The sequence below is a fragment of the Tursiops truncatus genome, chromosome 3, assembly GCF_011762595.2.
Source record: "Tursiops truncatus isolate mTurTru1 chromosome 3, mTurTru1.mat.Y, whole genome shotgun sequence".
Taxonomy (NCBI): Eukaryota; Metazoa; Chordata; class Mammalia; order Artiodactyla; family Delphinidae; genus Tursiops; species Tursiops truncatus.
In genome coordinates this window covers 125357141-125373580 of record NC_047036.1, presented here as the reverse complement: position 1 = coordinate 125373580, position 16440 = coordinate 125357141, and the positions used below count along the sequence as shown (strand labels likewise).

At 43.1% G+C, this 16440-nt stretch overlaps 1 protein-coding gene and 1 non-coding gene across 11 annotated transcripts in view; one reads left to right on the top strand and one right to left on the bottom strand.

Annotated features, from left to right (window-relative positions):
• Window positions 1-16440, bottom strand: part of ARHGEF37 (Rho guanine nucleotide exchange factor 37) — a 73930-nt gene that overhangs the window by 21029 nt on the left and 36461 nt on the right. For 9 of the 10 annotated variants that reach the window (XR_012330481.1, XM_033853395.2, XM_033853397.2 and 6 more), the window contains 3 exons: window positions 15039-15235; window positions 13551-13674; window positions 3990-4137 (listed from right to left, as the gene is read on the bottom strand). Coding sequence is in view for 9 of the 10 variants with exons in the window: in XM_033853395.2 (XP_033709286.1) it covers window positions 3990-4137; window positions 13551-13674; window positions 15039-15235 (469 nt within the window). In the remaining variant the exon portion in view is untranslated. Of the gene's footprint in view, window positions 1-3989; window positions 4138-13301; window positions 13468-13550; window positions 13675-15038; window positions 15236-16440 lie in introns of those variants that run through there. The other variant, XM_033853405.2, reaches the window with a different exon arrangement.
• Window positions 5552-5658, top strand: LOC117311990 (U6 spliceosomal RNA). Its single transcript, XR_004526176.1, has one exon. It is a non-coding gene; the product is annotated as a U6 spliceosomal RNA (small nuclear RNA).

The window sequence follows — 16440 nt, the reverse complement described above, 5'->3', positions numbered from 1 at the left end:
TACATTTCATGTGCCCCTCTTCAACATTCAGAGACTGAATGAATGCCTTGCAATGGGCTGCGATGTCAAGAACTGACATATTTTTGTGACACTTGGACTCCAACCTGTCACATATCTTAACACTGGGAATTACCATGACACACCTTTTATAAATAAGACCGAGGTCATTTGCAGGAACATAATCCTTCCTCATTTCCTCTGCCTCCCAGTATGTAATGTTATCCCTACTTCAGTTATGTTATTTCCTTCTTTCTCTTATCATACACCAGGAAGTCAAGTTTGTTATCACTGCTCACTGTTATTGCAGGGTACACACATTCTCTGCTCTTTTCTTTTTCTGTACTTCTCGTACACAATGGCTTCTGACTCTTCTTTGCTTAAATCCAAGCTTATTTATTATAAGTGGGTACAAGCATCTGATTGCTTCATAATATTTTCTAGTGTAGTATTACACAAGCATTTGCACACTGAAATACATATTACTTTATTAGAAATTATTTTCCTTTTATTTCTCCTTTAATTATAGTTAAGCCATTATATTGATTTTTTTCAGTTATGTATATAGGCAGGAGAATTTTCTTTTTCAGAATATAACTCAGGATAATAAATTTATTTAATGTTTGTTATAAAAAGGGGGCATTGGGACCAACAGAGCTGAGAACCACAGTGTGGTCTCAGTCAAGCATAATCCTTGCCTAGCCAAGGTAACCACAATTGCTGGGAATTTTTGCATGTTACTTGCATGCAGTGAGTCTATGTCCCCATGAGCTGTTGTTATTACTCCCACTCCACATGTAGGGAAACAAGGTTCTGAGACACGAAATGGCTCTGCCAAGGTGAATAAGGGGCAGAGCCCGATCCGCTGCCAGGCAGCTTGGCGTCAAAGCCCATGAGAAAAGCCTGGACTTGCCTGGCTGAAAAAGACCTGAGTGCAGAAGACATGACAAACAGCAGCCTCTGTGCCAACTAGGGCCCCCCACATAGTGTTTCTAACATGTCTGAACTAGATGCCAATAGTTAACACTTGGGAGACTTACATCAAAGTTTCTGGTTTCTCTTAAAAGATCAGAGGATCTGGGCACAGTGGAATCACATTTCTACATGGCAACTGAGGGAGATGGTTTATAAAAAAAAGGCTGCAATTATTTCACTCTCTGTATCTACACCTTTTGAATATGACTTTGAAGCTTCTCCCATCAAGAAGTGAGGAATACTTCTCCACCCCTTGAGTCTGGCACAGCATGCCAATTCCAAGCCGAGATCTCAAAAGGCAGAGCTGAGTCTGCTTGTATGTCCCAGATACATAAGAGAGCCCAGCCAACATCAGCAAAGCTGACGCGCAGTTGATCACAGACACATGAGGGTGTTCAGCCAGGACTAGAAAAATCATTTACTGAGCCCAGCTAAACCACTAACATGCATAAGTGTGACCTAAATAAATGTTTGCTTTAAACATATTTTGGGGATGATTTATACTTTAAACCACTATATTTGGGTTGGTTTGTTATATAGCAAAAGCTACTTGATACAGCAACAATCAGCCGGGGCTGGGCTGCAGCTGCACTCTATACAGGGTCTCTTGGCTCTGGTTTGCCACAGTCTTCACTACTCCCTTTTGTCCCACATCTGGCATCTTGCTTTCCTCATTGCTCACTCCTGTAGAAATGTGTTTAGTGACCCTTGCAAAAGCCTAAGTTTGTAAGTTCCATGAAGGGATCAAAGGAAACAAAGGAGAAAATGAATGTAGGTTTTTTTGAAGGCTGGGATGGGTTAGGACATGGGTACTTCAAAAGGAGGCTTCAGGGAGTAGAAGGGTAAGGATAAGATAAGGAAGAGAAGGAGGAGAGGTAGCAGGAGGCTCCACATGAGATAATGTAAACTTCAAAGCCCTAAACCTACACTGTCTTTCTCTTGGGTATAAAGGAAATGTCTAAGTAAGATGAAATAACAATAATAACTTCTGTTCTTCCTACTCTACTCTGCTTTCCAGAGGATGACCTTCATCTATCTTCATTTGATGAGCCTGTCCTTGGGAAGATATAAGCCTTTTCAAAACAGAAAAGAAGCAGACAAATTCACAGGCAAGGAAATACAAATACCTCTTAAATATATAGAAAGATATCAAGGGACTTCCCTGGCGGTCCAGTGGTTATGACTCCACGCTTCCAATGCAGGGAATGCGGGTTCAATCCCTGGTCAGGGAACTAGGATCCCACATGCTGTGGGGCAACTGAGCCTACGCGTCACAACTAGAAAGGCCGAGTGCCACAACAAGAGAGCCTGCGTGCCACAACTACAGAGCCCACGCACTCTGGAGCCCTCGCACCACAACTACAGAGCCCACGCGCTCTGGAGCCCACCCGCCACAACTACAGAGAAGCCTGCGCGCCGCAACGAAGAGCCCATGCACTGCAACAAAAGATCCGGCATGCCATAACTAAGACCCAACACAGCCAAAAAATAAATAAATACTAAAAAAAAGGATGATCAACCTTTTTTTAAACATCTTTATTGGAATATAATTGCTTTACAATGGTGTTAGTTTCTGCTTTATAACAAAGTGAATCAGTTATACATATACATATGTTCCCATATCTCTTCCCTCTCCTGGAGATAAATGCACAGTGAAACATTACTGAGATGCCATTTTTCACCTATCAGTGGTAAATACTCTAAAGTTTAACAACACACTGCTGGTAACGCTGTGGAAAAACACCCTCATATGCTGCTCATGGGAACATTAACTGGTATAACCTTTACAGAGGGCAATTTTGCAATATTGTCAAAATTATCAATACATACTTCCTTTGACCTAGCAATTCCACATCTGGAAATTTAACTTACAGATATACTTGCACCTCAGTAAAATAACATATGTTTGTGAATAATCACTGTAGCACTGCCTGTAATATGAAAAGAATAGAAACAAACCAATGTCCATCAACAGAGACCAGTTAAATAAACTGCAGAACAGCCACAGAGTAGAATAATACGTGGCCGTTCAGAGGATCATACATGTATATATTGAAATGGAAAGACCTCCAAGATATAATGTAAGTGAAAAAAAAATTACAAACTTTCATTAAAAATATGGGGAAAATAAGAGTATATATTTGTATTTGCTTGTATAGGCATACAGAAACTCTGCTAAGATCCATAAGTAATTTAAAAGTGGTTACCTTAACTTTGTGGGTAGGAGCAGTAATTGGGTGGATAAAAGGACAGGGTTGGAAAGGTCTTTTTACTGTGTAAATTCACATGTTTTAAAGCTTTTGAAACATGCAACTGTTACCCATTCAAAATTTTAATTAAAAAATATTTTTTTCTACATATCTCTACCTGGAGCTCCCACTCACTGGTGCCAGCTCTGGGCTGCGAGGCCACCCAGAGCAGTTCTGATCCTTTTCCATGGGGCAAGACTCTAGCCATCTGTCGAGAGGTCCCCCCAGGTGATACAAACCTGTTTCCTGCCACTGCTGCTTACACCACATGGTTCCCACCATCTCACTGCCCTCCCTATGGGAGTCACAAGTGCTGTTCACCAAATGTTTCTGCTTTTCCACCTCTGAACACATGGCTGGATGGCAGGCCCTGGCCTCCTGGTAGCTGGACGAAGCCATGTGATAAGTTCTGGCCCATGAATTTTGAGAAGCAACGAATATCACTTCTGGACTAACAGCATTTAGTTACCAGTGTAGGAACCCCAGAGCACGTTTTTCCTTTGCCAAGTTACTGGCAATATTCCAGACAGTAGTTGCTGTCAGCTTGAGTCTCAACATGAAGAGCCCCAAGTTAACCTGCAGTGGAGCATAAGGAAGGTAGAAACCTTGTTGGTTGAAGCCACGGAAAGAGTTGGGAGTTGTTTGTCTCTGCAGCATAGCCTAGCCTAGTCTGACTGGGACACTCCTGAAGCAGTGTGAGCAGCACCAAGCAGGGATGAGACTTTAACAGCCTCTGACCTCGGGGTCCATGAGGGTCATTATACTCACAGCACTGCCTCAATGGTGTCCTGGATCTCCCGCTGCAGCTGTGGCTCCATCCGGTAGGCCTCCACCAGCAGCAAGGCCTGTTCATAGCTGGCACAGTACACTTTATAGACTTGCTCCAACTCCTCTTGGAATTCCAGGAATAAGTTGCCTGACAGTGAAAAGCAACAAGGAGTTCTCAAAAGCATGTCTGCATGTCCTCTTGCTTAGGACAGAGAGGCGGTGAGTGACACAGCTAAGCATTCCAGCTCTGGAGTGAGACTGCCAGGCTTAACCAGTGTTGTTGCCTTGGGCAAGTCACCTCATTTTCCTGAGCTTCTATTTTTTTCATCTCACTTTCAAAAGGCTGCTGTAGGATTAAGTAATAGAATGATGTAGAGCTCACACTGGTACGCTGTCTATATTTAATAAATGGTAGCTACAATTATAGCAATAATATTGATAATTCTCATATTTGGACAGTGCTTTATAGTTTACAAAACACACTCATGTTATATCTTTACAATTACTATGTGTGGCAAGTACAACTCCAAATGCTCTGTTTATAAAGAATCCCTACAGCACAGCATGGATAGTCACAAACGTGGGCTTTGGAGTCAGAGAGAAGTAAGGCCAGATCTCCAGCCAACCCTTTCCCAGTAGTGTAATTTAGGGCGAGTATTTGACCCCTCTAACCCTCCATATTTTCACCTATAGACTGGAATAAAAATAGTGCTCACCTCCAAATGTTCATTGCGAGTATTAAATCAAATAACGCATGTAAAGCACCTGACACAAACTTCATTCACCAAAAATTTACCAACTGCTTATTTATTGACTATGTGCCAGGCACTCTTCTAAGTTCTGTGACCAAAACAATGACCCTGCCTCATGGAGCTGATATTCTAGTGGGGAAGACAGACAATAAATAAATATATTACATATGCCAGGTAGTGGTGAGTACCACAAATCTAAACAAAGCCAGATAAAGAGTTAGAGAGTGGTAGGAGATCTATTTAGGAAAGACCTCCATAAAGACGTGGATGTTTATCAGAGACCAAAAGAACCCAGCCCTGCAGAAATAGACACAGATGTAGAGAACAAATGTATGGACACCAAGGGGGGAAAGTGGCAGGGGGGTGAGTGGGTGGGATGAATTGGGAGATTGGGATTGATGTATACACAGTAATATGTATAAAATAGATAACTAATAAGAACCTGATGTATAAAAAATAAATAAAATAAAATGCAAAAATTCAAAAAAAAAAAAAAAAACCCACCCCTAGGAATGTCTGGGGGAAGAGCAGCACCAGGCTTAGGGAAGGACAAATGCAAAGACCTGAAGGCAAGTGACCACTTGACAGGTGGGTGACACAAGAAGGAACTGTGCGGCTGGAACACAATGAGCAAGGGCACAAAGTAGAGAAAATAAACAGGAAACTGAAGCCAGATCATGTAGGGCCTTAAAGTAAGTAAGTAAGGTGTAGTAAGGTGTTAGGATTTTATTCTTATGGTGGCAGAAAGCAAATGGAGGGTTTTGAGCAGGGGTGACATGATCTGGTTTCTGTTTGAAAAGGATCATTCCCATGCTCAATTTCAGAGCACATACATTAAAGGTAGAATAACACAGGACAGATTAGCATGGCCCCTGCACATGAATGACATGCAAATTTGTGACGTGTTCTATATTTTAAAATCAGAAACTTATGAGAGTGATTATTTGTAAGGGGAGATAGAACAGGGTGGAAAGAACAGGGAATGGGTCAGGGAAGTAGGGATGAGAGGGGAGCAATGCTTCGCTGAATATACCTTTCTATATAGCTCAGATCTTGGAACCATGGTAATGTTTCACATACTCCCAAAATAAATATATAATTAAGACCAACCAGGATGTGGAGGGGGAACCTCAAATAGAATACAAACAATAAGGAATGAACCTAATTCTATTACAAAGGAATAACATAACCACACTGAAGGGTGTAGGAAGAAATTAATGTAACTATTTTTCACAAAGGCACAGGTTAGTAATGCTGATTATAACATAATAAAAAAATATTTTATGTGTCTACTAACTTCGAACAAATAAGTAAATACATTGAAGATAATAGCAGCCATCTCTACCTGTCACAGAAAGATGCTACAAATAAGAAAAGGCGAAAGACTAGAAAGAACCCTGAGGTGCTAGACTGGAATTGGAGGTTATCAGTAGGAACTCATGGTTTTAAATATTTTAAATATATAAATATGGATGGACAGATACAGAAGGAAATGTAGATATGTGTACATGCATGTGTTGGTATATATACATATATTTCCTAACTCTGTCAGCTAAGAGGGCCTAGAAACAATGACACCCCAGGAGCAATGAGCACACCTAGATCTTAGAACCTGGTGTCTAAATACCATTCTCCAAAGGTAGGAACCAAAGCTCCTAGGAAAAAAGCTGATTCCAAGGATGAGGCAAGGAAAATACAAGATGAGCCTAGAACATCTTGTGGGGTCAGAAAGTAAGAAAGTGCTCACAAATTGTTGGAGACATACTGAAAGGACACAGGTGCCAACTTGAAAGAGTTCCCTATGGCCAAAGCTGGTAAAATTTGAGCAAGAAAATGAATATTAATAGTACTGGATTCTGACTCATGGAATAAAGTAAATATTCATGAGTTTATACTTATATAAATAGTTGAATAAAGAAATGAATGGGTGAGGGACTTCCCTGGTGGCGCAGTGGTTAATCTGCCCGCCAATGCAGGGGACACGGGTTAGATCCCTGGTCTGGGAAGATCCCACATGCCACGAAGCAACTAAGCCTGTGCACCGCAACTACTGAGCCTGTGCTCTAGAGCCCACATGCCACAACTACTGAAGCCCGAGCGCCTAGAGCCTGTGCTCCGCAACAAGAGAAAGCCACTGCAATGAGAAGCCCACACACTGCAACGAAGAGTAGCCCCCACTCGCTGCAACTAGAGAAAGCCTGCGTGCAGCAACGAAGACCCAATGCAGCCAAAAATAAATAAATAACTACAATTAATTTATTTAAAAAAAAAAAAGAAATGAATGGGTGGGACGTCCCTAGTGGTCCAGGAGTTAAGAATCTACCTTCCAATGCAGGGGATGCGGGTTCAATCCTTGGTTGGGGAACTAAGATCCCACATGTTGCGGGGCAACTAAGCCCGTGTGTCACAACTAGAGAGTCTGCGTGCCACAACTAGAGAGAAGCCTGCCGCAACAAAGAGCCCACGCACCACAACAAAGACCCAGCATAGAAAAATAAAAAGCTGGCAAAATTTGAATAAGGTCTGTAGAGTTAATAGTATTGCACTGATGTTAATTTCCTCATTTTAATAATTGCACTATGGATATGTAAGATGTAAAAATTAGGGGAAGCTGGAAGAAGGGTATATAGGAGCTCTCTGTATTATTTTTGTAACTTTTCTATAAGTCTAAAATTATTTCAAGATAAAAAGTGTAAAAAGAACCTTGAAGACATCATGCTAAGTGAAATAAACCAGTTACAAAAATACATATACTATATGATTCCATTTATATGAGGTACCTAGAGTAGTCAGAGACAGAGGGTAGAATAGTGGCCACCAGGGGCTGGTCATCAGTTTAGGATGAGGAAAAAGTTCTAGACATGAACAGTGGTGATGGTGGAACAACAATGTGACTGTACTTAATGTCACTAAACTATACACTTAAAAATGGTTAAAATGGTAAATTTTATACGTTATATATATTTTACTACAACAAAAAAGAAACTTTAAATAAAAGACTTTTTAAAACACTGCACGCGGACTTCCCTGGTGGACCAATGGTTAAGAATCCGCTTGCCAGTGCAGGGGACATGGGTTTGAGCCCTGGTCTGGGAAGACCCCACTTGCCACAGAGCAACGAAGCCCGTGCGCCACTACTACTGAGCTGGAGCTCTAGAGCCTGCGAGCCACAACTACTGAGCCCGTGTGCCACAACTACTGAAGCCCACGTGCCGTGGGGTCTGTGCTCCACAGCAAGAGAAGCAATGAGAAGCCCGCGCACCGCAACGAAGAGTAGCTTTCACTCGCCGCAACTAGAGAAAGCCAGCGCGCAGCAATGAAGACCCAACGCAGCCAAAAATAAATAAATGAATAAATAAATTTATCAAAAAAAACAAATCCCTGCACACTAATGTTATAACTGCTATATTCATAATTGCCAAAGCCTGGAAGCAACCAACTTGTCCTTCAGTAGGTGAATGGATAAATAAACTGTACTATATCCATACAATGGAGTATGATTCAGTGATAAAAATGAAATGAGATATCAAGCCAGGAAAAAACACTGAGAAACCTTAAATGCATATTACTAGATGAAAGAAGCAACTCTGAAAAGGCTACATACTGTATGATTCCAGCAATATGACATTCTGGAAAAGGTAAAACTATGGAGACAGTAAAAAGAGCAGTGGTTTCCAGGGGTTGGGGTTGGGGGAGGGATGAACAGGCAGAGCACAAAGGATTTTTAGATAAGGGAAACTATGTATGAAACTGTAATGGTGGTGTCGTACATTATACATTATTCTAAACCCACAGAACTGAACAACACACAGAGTGAACCCCAATGTACACTATGGACTTTAGTCAATAATAATATATCAATATTCATTTGTCAGTTATAATAAATGTACCACACTAAGGCAAGGTGTTAATAATAGGGGGAACTGTGTGGGGGGAGGGTACATGGGAGCTTTCTGTACTTTCTACTTAATTTTCTTTTTTTTACAGATTTAATTTTATTTATTTTTGGCTGCATTGGGTCTTCATTGCTGCATGTGGGCTTTCTCTAGTTGTGGCTACTCTTCATTGCGGTGTGCAGGCTTCTCATTGCAGTGGCTTCTCTTGTTGCAGAGCATGGGCTCTAGGCATACAGGCTTCAGCAGTTGTGGCACACAGGCTCAGTAGTTGTGACACACGGCCTTAGTTGCTCTACGGCATGTGGGATCTTCCCAGACCAGGGATCGAACCCACGTCCCCTGCATTGGCAGGCAGATTCTTATCCACTGCGTCACCAAGGAAGTCCCTACTTATTTTTTCTTTTTGTTTTTTTTTGCTTTTGTTTTGTTTTGTTTTTTGGCCATGCTGTGCGCCTTGTGGGATCCTAGCTCCCCGACCTGGGATCAAACCTGTGCCCTGCAATGGAAGTGCAGAGTCCTAACCACTGGGAATTCCCTCTACTTAATTTTTCTGTAACTCTAAAAGTGCTCTAAAAAATAAAGTCTATTAGAGCTATACTATGCTGAGACTAAACCAGAAGTCAAAATGGAAATAGGAATAGCTATTAGATGGCTACTAAAAAGACCCAGGCAAGAGTATTTGGTTGTCTATCTGGGGGAAAGTGGTGAGGGCGAAGAGAAATGTATTAGTCACAAAAGGGCAAGTAAGCCACGGACCACGGGAAGCCCAGGTGACCCTACTGCTTGCTAATGCTGTGCACTGTACCCGTGAAATACAACAGGCCCCCCCTTGAGACACATCAGATGATACCTAGGCCAGCGTCGTCCAGCTCTCAACAAAGACTCCCACAGCAAGACTCCCACCCCAGGAACCAAACCCTCTCCCCAGTGCTGGTCAAGCCAACCCTCAGAGAGAACTCTCTCAGGAGAAGCCCCCAGAACAAGGGAGAACATGACCAGGAAAGATTACCTGAAACTGCAGCTAGGGAGAATGTGTATGATAGGGAGATCAGCCAGCTGCAGAGATGATCCCACTAAGAGATAGCTTGGGCATAGCCCTAAAACCTAGGGCAGTTCCCATATTCTTCATTACTAGGGTGATTCTGCAGAAATGCAACTAATGCCAAAGAAACCTTACCACACCAGTACATGGCCAGAGGCAGGGGCACTTCAGTAACTGAAGGGTGGAGGAAGGCAAACTCCCCTAGAGCAGAGAGCAGAGCTGTCCAACAGGCAGGAATGCTTGGGGCACCAAAGACTTATTTCCTCTCCTCTTGCCCTTCCTTAGTCACAGATTGGAAAGAAGTCACAGCAGCAAAGAGTTACTCCCAGTATCAAAACGGTACTCTACCTCTAGTTGGGAGAAATGAGAAAGGGAGGCAGGAAGGCCAAGAGCTGGGGCTGTAGTCTGAAAGAGCTGTTCAAATCATGACTCAGCCTGGTCAAGCTGTGTGACCTTAGGAAAGTTAATTAACCTCTCTGAGTCTCGGGTTTTCCTTTAGTAAAATGGGGATAATAATAATAATAATCAACAAGTAACAGTGTCATGAGAATAAAAAGGGCTACTACATGTTAGGTAACCACAGTCATGGCTGGCACAGAAATGGGTACTATTTTCATGCAGAAGGCATGAAATTGAAGCTCAGAGACATGAAGGAGCTGTGGGTGGCAGAACCTTGCGAGTCAGACTCCAAGGCCCCTGCTCTAAACCACTCAACCTGCAAGCCACAGCCACAGATGGCTACTGGGCACCTGAAATATGGAGAATCCCAACTGAGATGTGCTGTCAGTGTGAAAGACACCAGATTGCAAAGACTGTACCAAAAAAAAAGTAAAATGTATCATGAATAAGTTTTATATTGATTACATGTTGAAATATTATTTTGGATACATTGGGTTAAACGAGATATATCATTAAAATTAATTTTACCTGCTTTAGTTTTTTTAATGTAGCTACTCAAAAACTTTAAATTTGGCTCACACTACATTTCTTTTAGACAACACTGGACTACAGCATGATGCCTTCCCATGATAGGACCCTGTGTGGGAACTCCTGTGAACATCTGCATCGTGTTTGGAATCATTTATAAGAACACAGAACCTGACTCACTTGGGAGGTTCACGCCCAAGGTCCAAAAATCTTTTAAAATGCTGGTGCTGGGACTTCCATGGTTGCACAGTGGTTAAGAATCCGCCTGCCAACGCAGGGGACACAGGTTCGAGCCCCGGTCCGTGAAGATCCCACATGCCGCGGAGCAACGCAGCCTGTGCGCCACAACTACTGAGCCTGCGCCCTAGAGCCCGTGAGCCACAACTACTGAGCCCACGTGCCACAACTACTGAAGCCCACATGCCTAGAGCCCATGCTGTGCAACAAGAGAAGCCACAGCAATGAGAAGCCCATGCACCGCAACGAAGAGTAGCCCCCGCTCACTGCAACTAGAGAAAGCCCGCGCGCAGAAATGAAGACCCAACGCAGCCAAAAATAAATAAATGAATAAATAAATTTAAAATGCCGTGGCTATGGAATTGGGAAAAGGGCCTTCCTTGCATAGCAGGGCCTGGGGGCTGAGAGGGGAATAGAGAGAACTGGTAGGAGCCAGCTCAGCCTTGATTAGGCACAAAGTTGAACCTAGGAGAAGAAAAGCTATGTGGATTCTTTGCACCTCTTTTTGGCTAACCACAAGAGGCAGAGGATGAGGAGGCTATTTTCTGTAGACTCAGTAAAGGCCAGGGAATAGGTTTGCCAAATTAGGGAGGGGGGGATACAAGATGCTCGGTTAAATTTGAATTTCAGATAAATAATGAAGAATATTTTAGTATAAGTATGTCCCAAATGTCCCGTGGGATATACTTATACTAAAACATTATTCATTGCTTATGTAAAATTCAAATATAATTGAGCATCCTGTATTTTATGTGGCAACTCCACCAGGGAAGTAGTGAAGGCAGGGAATGGAGATATTACCAGGTACGCTCAGAAGACAAAGCAGCACCTTGACTCTTTGCAGATCAAGCAGGAAGGCAGAGATGGATAAGTGAGGACCCTTAACAAGGAATTAGTGGACCCTAGAACCCATAGCAACAGAAGATGCTAACCTCAGAGTCCCCAGAACCTTGGATTGTCTTCAACCTGAGGTTATAACAATTTCCTCTCAAATAAGTGGTAATTATTAACAGAAATAAGGATAAAATGATAAAAGGTAAGAATATCTACCCAGATACTTAAAAAAAAAATCTTGTTCCTTAATTTTGCATTTAAATATTCCTCTATTTAAAAGAAATAGTCACTCTTTCACATTGCTGTTTTAATGAAGAATCATAATTTGAGGAGAATAGTAAACACACTATACACAGGCTTCAATCCCACTCTCTACTGCATGGAAGCTGTTCAGTGCAGTAGTTGAGAGCACGGGCTCCAGAGGCCACCTGCCGCAATGCACATCCTCCTGGCTCTGACACTAGCTGGATGACCTTAAGCAGATTACTTCCTCTCTCTGTGCCTCAGTTTCTTCAACTGGGAAATAAGATGACAGCAACTACCATTCAGGGTTCTTGTGAGGATTAAATGAGTTAATACATGTACATCAGAAGAGTGCTGGTCATTTAATGAACACTCAGAAAGTTGGCTTTTTCAAAATGTGTATATTTGTTATTTTTAATCCCCACCATCATCATTCATGTCTAAGAAAGGGTAGAAGATTGGGGGTGTAAAGACCAGCGTGACTTGGGTGGATGCCCCCACCTCATCCTCTTTTCTGCCTAACACCATTCACCCTTGTCGCCTGACTCCACTTGAAAACCCTTGACCACAGAAATTTTGTCAAGCAGATGCGAAGAGACTGCAGAAGACAGGGATGAGGTTTATACCCACTTGTCCCTCCTTCTTTACGTCTGGTCATCCTAACCATTTCAGAATTAGGAGTCTACCTTCATCTCTCACCTAGGTGGAGGTAAAGCCACCAGCTGGTCTCGCTACTTCCACTCTTGCTACCCTCTCACAATCCATTGTCCACAGCTACCAAGGGGATCTTTGAAAAACAAATCTGATATCACTTCCCTGCTCAAAACTGTCCAATGACTTCTCATCACATGTAGAATAAAATCCACACTACTTACCAAGACCTAGAACACCCTGCAGGATCTGGTCCTTCTCTGCCTCTGCTATCTTATCTCCTAATACTCTCCCCTCACTCATTCCCCTGGAGCCACACCAGGCTTCTTTCTGCCTGTCCTTCAAAATTCCCAGGCTCACCCCTGCCTCAGGGCCTTTGCATAGCTCTTCTCTCTACTCTCCCTCCAGATCTTCTCATAGCTGGCTCCTCCCTAACAGCTCTCAGTTCAAGTGTCCTCTCCTCAGGAGGCCTTCTCTTTTCTCAAACGTTACTAAAATTGTAATTCTTTAAATTACAAATTACTACTTAAAATTCTCCTGTTTATCTGTGTGTCATCTGTCTCTCTCACTAACTTGTTAACCCATGAGAACAGAAGATTGGACCCTCTGGTTGATGCTGTGACCCCAACACACAGCACAGTGACTGGCACACTGCAGTGGCTCAGTAAATAACTGTTGAATGAATGAGTGTGAAAGAATCCCAGAAGAAAGTCTCAGCCACTCCACTAACCAATTTTGTGTCCATTAGGATGTCCTCCCTGTCTCTAGGCCTCAGTCTCTTCATCTGTAGTGATGGGGTTGGATTGGATGTTATTTGAGGGTCCTGCCAGCTCTGACATGCTATATTTCAGGGATCCCCAAAACAGCCTCTCATTGAGCTGCATTTCCCTGGAATGCTGGAGAAAATACAGCAATGATCACATGCCAAGACCAATTCCTCAGGAATCTCAGGCTGCTAACTGCCTGGTATTTTGCTTACCAATCAGCTGCACTTGTTCCTCTTCCCTGGAGGCTGTCTCCTGCAGATCATGAAGCAATTTGCTGTTCACCTTGATGATATCATCGATATTTGAGAACAGGACATCCAGATCTCCCTGCGGCAGCTGGAAGGAACAAAGGCACCATGGGAGGTCGCTTAGGAGTTCAGTAGAGTGACTTTTTTTGGAGGCTTTGGACAGTAGTCCGGAACAGTCACATCATTGGGGTTCCACCACTCTTGGGAAGACTGTCCCAGTGGAATGTTTGCAAGGACTTTGAAGTTTTATAATTAGGTATTTTCATTACTCTACAAGAAGAGAGAGAGCGAGACGAAGTGCTCAGCATGAAAGGAAAGCTGAACTGTATTATCCTAGGTCTGCTGCCAACTATAATGTTTCTTCTCTCATTTTCCCCATCTGTCATATAAGTGTGGGAAGTTGGACTTCTTTCCAGCTCTGACATACTTGGCACCTACCACCATTACCTTGAGATATATTCTGAACTCCATTCCCTATGAACTAAGCTATCCCACTGTTAAAAAGGATGCAGGACATCTATATATGTGCATGAACATATATAGGATATATATAGAGACAGACGTCCTGGATGCACAATCAAGTGGGAAAAGCTAACTGTAGAAGAATAGAGTATGCTCTTATTTTTACTAAAATAAGTAACAGGGACTTCCCTGGCAGTCCAGCGGTTAAGACTCGGGCTGTCTTAACCCCAACACTGCTGTGGACCCAGGTTCGATCCCTGGTCAGGGAACTAAGATCTCACAAGCCGTCTGGTGCAGCCAAAAACAAACAAACAACAAATAAAATAAGTAACAATCTATATTTGTTTGTTTAATGCCTACAGAGAAAAATCCTAATTTCTAGAGGGTGAAATATGAGAGGGCTTTCACCTTCTACATTATCTATTTGATTATTTCATTCATTCAATAAACACTAGTTGAAGTCCACTGTTTACGAGTCAAGAACTGGGATACATTGAACTAAACAGCCTTTCCCCTTATGTACCTTACATGCTAGGGGATGCTTGACATTTTAGAGAGACAGCCTGTGTTATTTCTGAAATCAGGGGGGAAAAAGATGTAAAAAATTAACACTAAAATAGAAACCCATCATAATGATAACTTTTCCATGTTACCACCCTCCAAATGAGACAATTAGAAATAGGTCACTTAAAATAATCTGTTCTAAACTTAATAAAGGGCTATTTTATCCATTAGTTCACTTAATTCTCTGAGGTGAGTACTCTCTGTCCATTTAGCAGATGAATATACTAAGGCTCCAAGGTGTTAAAAGCCTTGCTGAAGGTTGCAGGGCCAGTAAGTGTAAGTACCGGGGCTTACGTCCAGGTGACTTCACATCCACCACACTTTCCCCTCCATCAAGCCTGCACCAGGAACAGATGTGAGGTTTCAGGAGCTGGGACTCACACTTGCCCCTATAAAGACAGGCTGAGTGTGGCCCCACCCAGGTACCTGCTGCAGGTGGCTCCTAATGTCCAAGGCACAGAGCTGGAGCACGTGTAAGTAGGAGACCTCGGTGTCGATGAGTTCCCTGACGGCCAGACTCTGATGCAGCAAGGATCTCTCCTCAGGGACCCGACCTTCCTCGTCTGGACTCCCTGTCCTAGAGGACAGCTCATCATCCCCATGATCAGTCATGTCAGCAGGTTCTGGGAAAGACAAACACATCCGGACTTACTTCTGGGAGCTCTATTGGGACATGCTGTCTCTAATCCAAAGACAACTGTTCATCAGATGGCCTAAAAACATCTTTAGCTGCCTACAGAGTCAAGATGAACTGCGTGTAAGCATTTGTGGGCAGTATCTGAACAATTTTAAAAGGTAGAACGCAGCTCAGATAATTGTTGACATTTTAAATTCATTTCCCAGGATTCAGACAATGTGCTTGCCTGGCTTTTCTTCTATTTTCCCCCCAGCTCTTGACCTAGATTTCTTTATCTGGTTCAGCTGAGTCTCTCTCGCCCTCCTTCTCTACCCACTACTACCCCATTCAGGCCATACTACCTATCGCCTGGACTATTTCCACCGACTCCAGGATCATTTTTTCAAATCCACACCCCTCTCCCACCTGCTGCCACCCACATCCATTCATCCTGGATATGCTTCCAGTTTAAACTTCCTGAAACAAAGCTTGTGATCCTGGTATTCTCTGCTGTGAGACTGTAATAGCCATCTGCTGCTCTGTGGTCTACCTCTGACTTCGTTTTCCTCTTCCCTGACACACTCCAGTGAAAGAAAGTTATGTGCTTTTCTCCATACCTGCATGGTCATTTCCTGCCTCCATGCTTTTGCACCTGCTGTGACCCCTCCAATGTCCCTATGCTCTGACATTCATCTCTAAGGCCTTTGCTGATCCTCCCAGCCAGATATACTTTTCTCCTTTATCTCTAAGTTTAAAAAGTACAAATGGCAATACTGTGGACAAAAAAAATCTCCCTACTACAGAACACCTAGAAATGCTAGACCAGCTATAACAAACTTCCTTTTCACTGCATGGCAAGGCTTGCAAGAAAGTAAAGGAGGGACTTCCCTGGTGGCACAGTGGTTAAGAATCCGCCTGCCAATGCAGGGGACGTGGGTTCGAGCCCTGGTCCGGGAAGATCCCACATGCCGCGGAGCAACTAAGCCTGTGCGTCACAACTACTGAGCCTGTGCTCTAGAGCACATGAGCCACAACTACTGAAGCCCGCGCACCTAGAGCCTGTGCTCCGCAACAAGAGAAGCCACCACAATGAGAAGCCTGTGCACTGCAACGAAGAGTAGCCCCCGCTCGCCGCAACTAGAGAAAGCCTGCACGCAGCAACGAAGACCCAAAGCAGCCAAAAATAATTAAAAAAAAAAAAAAAAGAAAGAA